The 7,500-nt window shown below is 42.1% G+C and overlaps 1 protein-coding gene across 1 annotated transcript in view; it reads left to right on the top strand.

Moving 5' to 3' along the window:
* Positions 1-7,500, top strand: part of LOC116041339 (sialoadhesin-like) — a 31,955-nt gene that overhangs the window by 17,377 nt on the left and 7,078 nt on the right. The window contains exons 9-12 of the mRNA XM_035994263.1: positions 3,597-3,632; positions 5,010-5,273; positions 5,353-5,595; positions 5,668-5,807. Coding sequence (XP_035850156.1) covers positions 3,597-3,632; positions 5,010-5,273; positions 5,353-5,595; positions 5,668-5,807 — 683 coding nt within the window. The remainder of the gene's footprint in view (positions 1-3,596; positions 3,633-5,009; positions 5,274-5,352; positions 5,596-5,667; positions 5,808-7,500) is intronic.

Here is a 7,500-nt window from a genome sequence, read left to right as displayed (position 1 = left end):
GGCAATAAAGCTTTTCTGATTCTGATTCTGATATTTTATTTAAGAAGAGCACGCTATAATTCTACATAAATATGAAGAACACAGACACGGTTTTACAGGCAAAACGCAATATAGTCGCTGCTTCCTAAAACAGGAGGAAAGCTGGCAACAACAATAGCCGACGCTGTAAATGTGTAAATCTCTTGTAAAAGTACAACTCTTATCAATATCACTTCCCCATCAGTCAGGACCAAGATCTGACCATAATTACACTTTTTCTTTCCATAAACTGTCGTTGCTTTAGCCCATTATATTATCAGTTGCAACCCTGGCAGTGGAAGCGATCGTGAGAGCAAATACAAAATATAAAAACATAATTCAAACCGATGCGATCATTGGCGCCCAAGAATCTGACAAATAGCCGATATGTAATTTCCTCCGCTGAAAATCTATATCTTTCATAAAAATACCCATCAGGGAATGTTAACGGGGTTGTTGGTCTCCAAATGTTTTAACTTTTATGAGCGCATCTCTCTCTCTCTCTCTCTCTCTCTCTCTCTCTCTCTCTCTCTCTCTGCACTGAGCTCCATCTTCTAAGAACGTGGACGCCGTCATTATTAACCGAGTATTGATTGGTCAGTAGGCATTGCTTTAACACCAGTTGATCTCTGATCTCCAACATAACGTGCTCCCGACCAGGTTAGGTGTTCAGCATTAGTTACCATGGTGATTTATCCCGGTAACAACTGATCCACCTTCATGATACAGAAATCCCTGGGTTGAACCTGAAGTTACCTCGTTAACGCCAAATCTTGCTTCGTAGTAAAGGCCTCTGGTCTGTGAGTTGTCAGATGAACTGAACAGCCGATGCTGTATGATCATCATCAGCAGGTTGTCCTGATCTCTTGTCCTGACGTCTTTTATATGTCAGGACACCAACCACTGCAGCAGCTACAAGAAGCAGTCCACCTGGAACACCTGCTGCCAGTCCAAGGTATCGGCCTCCAGGAGAGGAGTTTCCATCCTCAGGGACATCATTCATTGAGTTTTCAGTAGAGTCAATAGAGTCAGTAAATGTGTGATAGTGGAGCAGTCTTCGTCCTCTCTGATGTTTGAAACTGCAGCTACAACCTGATACTCAGAAAAACTCACTGAGAGAGACTCACTCACCTGTAACCTGCAGATAGATGATTCTGATTGGATCAGAGTCAATAATGGATCTCTTTTTACGTCTTGAACCAGCTCATGCAACTCGACACTTGTATTTTCCAGCGTCGTGTCTGCTCACATTCTTCAGAATTAAAGACACGTCTCCGTCCTTCAGATCTCTGTCCACCAGGTCCACCCTGTCCTTAAAGGATGGATGCTGCTGGGTTGGATCCAGGTGTCCATCTCTGTAATAGAGGACGTACTCTGGCAGCTCCAGGTCACGTCTGCTCCACTCTACAACACTGATGGAGACATTGCCAGCCTGAATGACATTCTCCAGGAGCAACTGTTACCATAGTCAGGTCTGAAAAACAATATTAATAATCAATAATAAAAAGTCATGCTATTTCAAAAAGGCCTCCACTGGTGTGACACAGCAGAAGGTTTTACATTTTTTTTTACATACACTCTCTGTCTCGTCCCTCTCTGTCTCAACCCTTTTTTTAACTGTGCAGTTAGACAGAGCTAACAGAGCTAACAGAGCTAATAGAGCTAACAGAGCTAACAGAGCTAATAGAGCTAACAGAGCTAACAGAGCTAATAGAGCTAATAGAGCTAACAGAGCTAACAGAGCTAACAGAGCTAATGGCTAACAATGATGATGGAGCTCCTTGACTAACTCACATTTACTGGGCTGGGCGACCTGGCTTCAGAGCAACAACCCGTTCACATTCCCTTGCCGTAAAATACAGAAACCAAATCAATATATTTGATCAAGTTATTGATTTTTTAGTAAGTAGCCGTGTAATAACCAAGATAATGGAGAGCAATCCGGTCGTCCCTGGTCATGACCAGATCCCTCTACATTATCCCTTGGAGACTTCATATACTTACATGTAAAACGGCTCCTACATTATTCATAAACTTTACAAAACCTGAAACTGTCTATGTTTTAAACACAATCATCATAACAACAAAGGTCAGAAATAAAGTCTACATAAATCTTTTCTCAATAAAAGCTGATATTTACCAGAAGCTGCTTCAGACAGAATGAGCAACAGGAGCCAAAATGGATCCATGAGTTTTAGTTTGAGGCTTTGCTATTTAATCAAATGTTGTTTAAAAGTGGGTGGATCTAACAGCGCAGGTTACATCAGAACTTGGCAAACTCTGTGGTGGAAAGTCTGGAAACTTCTGGAAGCCACCACCCTCTGCACACCTTGTTAGACCTGATTTGTATTCAAGAGCGGCCTTGAATCATCAACCAATCATTCAGAGCAGCAACAGACTGTAGATCCGACACGTAGGCCGTAGATCCGACCAGGCAATCTGATTGGTCAACTAGACATTTAGAAAATGCTCAATTACAGTAACTACATGAAAACTTCACTGTTGTTGCATGAAATGTCGTTTGTGTTTAGCCTACATCATCAGTTTCTATCATCTAATGTGAAACAAGAGGCTATATCAGCGAGTCGGGTATGGCTTTTTATAAATTTTTGTGACAAAAAAATCTTCCCAGCCCTTGTCACATGACCAATTAATATTTTCACATATCCAATATTTAGCCTTAAGAGCCCATAGAAAATGTGTATTGTATTTGGATACACAATTTGTTGAAAATAAAAACAAATGACATTAATAATGAATGTAATTCAATGTGTTTTATTTAGCAAAATGACATTGTGTTGTTCTATACTATCCAATTTTTCCTATACCGAGCAGATTTTCTTTGCTGTATTCTGATAAAATGCCCCCAGGGCCCCTCTGACTGATTTTTGGTCTGAGCCACCCCACTTAAAAAATCCTGGTATCGCAGGCCCGTCTTGAACTCCTGGTTGAGTCGATCTGATTGCTCATTGGTTTGAGAGTGGTAACCGGACAATAGGCTGACTGACGGCCCTTGAGGCTAACAGGGAGTCATCGTATTATTTACATTCAGGTGTCAGTCGTTTTTCATCTCAACATCTTCATTTACTTTTTCTTCTCTCCACTTCATGTTATGGTTCACTGCCCTATTTTAAAAGTGAATGTATCTGCTTCATGGGAACTAAACTCAACTTATTTTCTCATAGTGTGTGCAGAGGAAACCACAACACTGAGTCACAGACACAGAGGAAGGAGGAGGGTTTATGTGATGTGACTATGAAGTGAACAAAGTGTAGACATCATTTCACCAACTGTTAGGATGGAGGACACATCTCTACTGCAGCTACTCTGTAAGTAAACTCTGAGCGTTTCTAAAAACATCAGCTTAAAGAAATACAACATAAAATGTTTTTGTTTGGCTAAAAATGCTTCTGAATGTAAATATAACAAGTTTATGAGGAGAAATGATGCGAGTCATTTTGAAATGTTGTGTACATGATTTTACAGACAGTTTTTGTGTTATTTCCATTCATTATTTAAACTTTAAATGTCTTGTTGTATCACAAACTCAAACTAACCTGAGGTCCATTTCTCTTCAGTTCTGACCTCACTGCTGAGCAGCACAACAAACCAAGGTCAGTATAAACTCTGAGAACACTTTATATTAAAGTACACAGGGATACAGATATTCAAACAGGGATGGGTTGATTTTGTCTGACTTCATTAGCTCAATAAGATGTTTTCAAATGAGCATTTTGTTCATTTCCTGAAAAGCAACGAGTTTGACCATACAAGGTTTACGCCCGGCAGAGATGATATGTTCCCCTTTCTATAGTTAGATTCTTACAACTAATCTACTTGAAGTTTGTGACGTACTAAACCACAGCTTCCCTTCTCTAAAGTTCCCTCTTCACACGTAACCCTCGTGTTGTCTTCCTTTCGACCATGCAACTTCTTCTCCTCTTGTAAAAGTAAAAAATGAACCCTATTTAAAATAGAGATAAGAGCCTGGAAATCCAGAACCAAATCCGAAAGGATTAACGTACCCAGAGCCCCATACGGTTAGCTACCACAGGAGCTAACTGGTAGATTAAACTCTTAGCTACCAGCGGAGCTAACTGGTAGATTAAACTCTTAGCTACCAGAGGAGCTAACTGGTAGATTAAACTGTCATCATACTGTATCAGATACAGCGATGTGATTGGTGCAGCTCGGCTACAAGGGCATAGTTAATGAGCATCATTACTGAATGCCAGAGGGACTCGCTGAGCAAATTCAAATTGTACTCTCATGAGAACTCTGGATCTCCAGGGTTTCAACAAAATAGTTATGATTTAGGGGATAATCATGACTGTCACAGTTTAGTCCAGATATGTGTTGTCTTCCAGTCGACCAACAAGTGATTGTGAATGTGTGTGTGTGTGTGTGTGTGTGTGTGTGTGTGTGTGTGTGTGTGTGTGTGTCTGTGTGTGTGTGTGTGTGTGTTCAGAGTGTGTGTGTCTGTGTGTGTGTGTGTGTTCAGAGTGTGTGTGTGTGTGTGTGTGTGTGTGTGTGTGTGTGTGTGTGTGTGTGTGTGTGTGTCTGTGTGTGTGTGTGTGTGTGTGTTCAGAGTGTGTGTGTCTGTGTGTGTGTGTGTGTTCAGAGTGTGTGTGTGTGTGTGTGTGTGTGTGTGTGTGTGTGTGTGTGTGTGTGTGTGTGTGATACGTATGTGTGTGTGTGTGTGTGTGTGTGTGTGTGTGTGTTGTACGTATGTGTGTGTGTGTTCAGTGTGTGTGTGTGTGTGTGTGTGTGTGTGTGTGTGTGTGTGTGTGTGTGTGTGTGTGTGTGTGTGTGTGTCGTCTTCCCGTTGTCCAACAAGCAAACTTCTTGTTTTTTCTGGGTCAAAAACTTTTTTTTCAACACTTTGTTGGTCATCATCACATAATTTAGGACACAAATATTAGGAAACAAGTTTGGGTTTCAGACTTTCTTCTCGGGGTCATTTAGTGTTTTCTAAACCCTCCTCCCTCCAGCCTCTCTGACTGTGAGTCCCAGCAGCTCTCAGATGTTTGAAGATGAATCTGTCTCTCTGAGCTGTGAGGAGGACGACAGCTCTGCTGGATGGACTCTGAGCAGGAACACAACCAGAGAAACCAGGACTCAGTGTGGAGATGGCTGGGGAAGACCTGCTGGTTCTTCCTGTAACATCAGCTACATGGCCCCACGGGACAGTGGAGTTTACTGGTGTGAGTCCAGAGAGGGAGCAACCAGTAACAGCATCAACATCACTGTCACTGGTAAGATCAGACTGTGGAGTCAGTATTGATGAAGCTGTGTGTGAATGGATGACATGCTGTAGTTTGTCTCTGTGTTGAGGTGGACCAGTGATCCTGCAGAGTCCTGTCCTCCCTGTGACGGAGGGAGAAGACCTCACTCTGCACTGTAAAACAAAGACGTCCTCCAACCTCCCAGCTGGTTTCTATAGAGATGGCTCCTTCATCAGGCCTGAGGTTGCAGGTCACATGACCATCCACCATGTTTCCAGGTCTGATGAAGGCCTCTACAAGTGTCTCATCAGCAGTGTTGGAGAGTCTCCATCCAGCTGGGTCTCTATCACAGGTGAGGAGGTTACCTTTGATTTCAGGAGTTCATTCATCCAGATATTCACCTGACAGCTGATTCTCTCTACAGAGAAACCTACGACCACAAGCTCTCCTTGGAGCTCTCTGCCGCCCCCGACCTCAGACCCCAGCCTTGTGGTCATACTGGTCTGCCACCTGCTGGTGTTCTGTCCGTACTGCATCTCCACTTTCATCATGGTGTCTTTTTATTGACACAGGGCCACAGGTAACACTCTCAACTCAACTGGTGTTGATGATTGACAGATGTCTCTAACAGAACTCTTCAGCTGATCAATTATCTACATTTTCTTTCTAACCTGCTCTGACTGTAGGAATTGGCCTACCTGTTGCCATGGTGATGACCTCGCCCACCCAGGCTGAGGAGGGATTGGATGATGAATATGAGAATGACATCACCGCTGTCACCAGAGAGCATCACTTCTGAACTGATCTGAAGAGAAGCTGAAATCTCCGTAGATCAGAAACAGTTCCCCCGGCCGTCTTGATATAATTATGATTTAAACATATTCAATATGAAATCATTGCTTTAAGTTTGAATTGCTCCTTTACTGCCAGCCACAGCTATCTCTGTAATCCTGAATATTTTATGTTATAACAATAAAGCTTCTTTTCCGTAGTTTTTTTATGAAATTGATCTGCGTAACTTTCTGTCTTTTACAGGGTTTGTATTTCAGTTCTCAGTTCAGTCAGTGTCTTTAACGTCAGCTCTCTATCACTGCTGAGAGTGGGAATGAGATGCTCATTGTAAAAATGTGTTTGGATGAAAGCATCATATCAGTTGAGTCAGACAGCCAGCAGGTGGCAGCACAGCTCCTTCTCTTTCTTTACACATGCTCAGTTCAGCTCACAGTTCACTCTGTTGGCTCACTCTTTAAATTATGTGTTTTTCATCTTAACTTCTTAAATAATTCATCACTGAATTACAGAAATCTGAAGTGCATTTGAGTATAGTTTCCCAATTTAGTTTAGTGTCCCAAATTAACCCTAACCCCGTAACCCCAACCCCCTGACACTGTTCAATTTTTATTTGAGGGACTACCGGAGGACTTTTGGGATCTTTAGTCTAAATAGACTTGACCCTCCCTTTGCCAGCAATACATTTTTCTATGACCCTCCAAAATTATTGGGAGAAAAAAGCGTGACCCTCCCCAATGATTTATTGATGCCTTTTGTTCTGGTTTGCGCTTGGCAAAGATGTACAAGTAGCCACCGTTTTTTTACAACCATGACATACATGACTTAGGCCGGCTACACACTGGTGCGTCGTGCACGTCCTCTGTGTGGCGTGTCCGTTTATTTTTCAGCTCCCATGTTAACAGGTTAGAGATTACACACTGCCTGCCTGACACCCCGAAAACGTGTACCTGCTAGAAATAGGACCGACGCCTATTTTTCACGCGACACGCAAGCGTGTTGGAAGCGTTTCCAGGCAAAATAGTGTCATAGTGTGTTTTGTGTATATTCCAGCTAACTTCATTTCCTTAAGTGGTACTGTCTCAAAAGGGGAAACAGGATGTTCCATTTGTCAACAATGACAGGGGCGGTATGGATTTTACTACCTTCTTATAATGTAATTTAAAATGCAGTGATTGTTAGATTAGACTTGTCACTGTTGTTGAATTGTTTTCAGCCAAAAGAAAGTCATAATGTTTCATGTACATTTATTTTTGTTTAGATATGTTGATAATTATGATCAGTGAATCACCTGTGTATTATGGTACATGCGCATGAGCGTCTCTCTCTCTTAGTCTGTTTTGGAAACTGAGAGAGACAGGTATGTTGACAGAGTATCCCACTTATAAATGTAATTCCAATGTTGATGCACTATGCCATGACTTATGTTCTGGAGGAGTGATGAGGGACAGATGTGGTGTGTAGGGCT

The sequence above is a fragment of the Sander lucioperca genome, chromosome 17 (genome assembly GCF_008315115.2).
Source record: "Sander lucioperca isolate FBNREF2018 chromosome 17, SLUC_FBN_1.2, whole genome shotgun sequence".
NCBI classification, from domain to species: Eukaryota; Metazoa; Chordata; class Actinopteri; order Perciformes; family Percidae; genus Sander; species Sander lucioperca.
The sequence above is the reverse complement of the archived record's forward strand: the minus strand, read 5'-3'. Positions and strand labels throughout refer to the sequence as shown.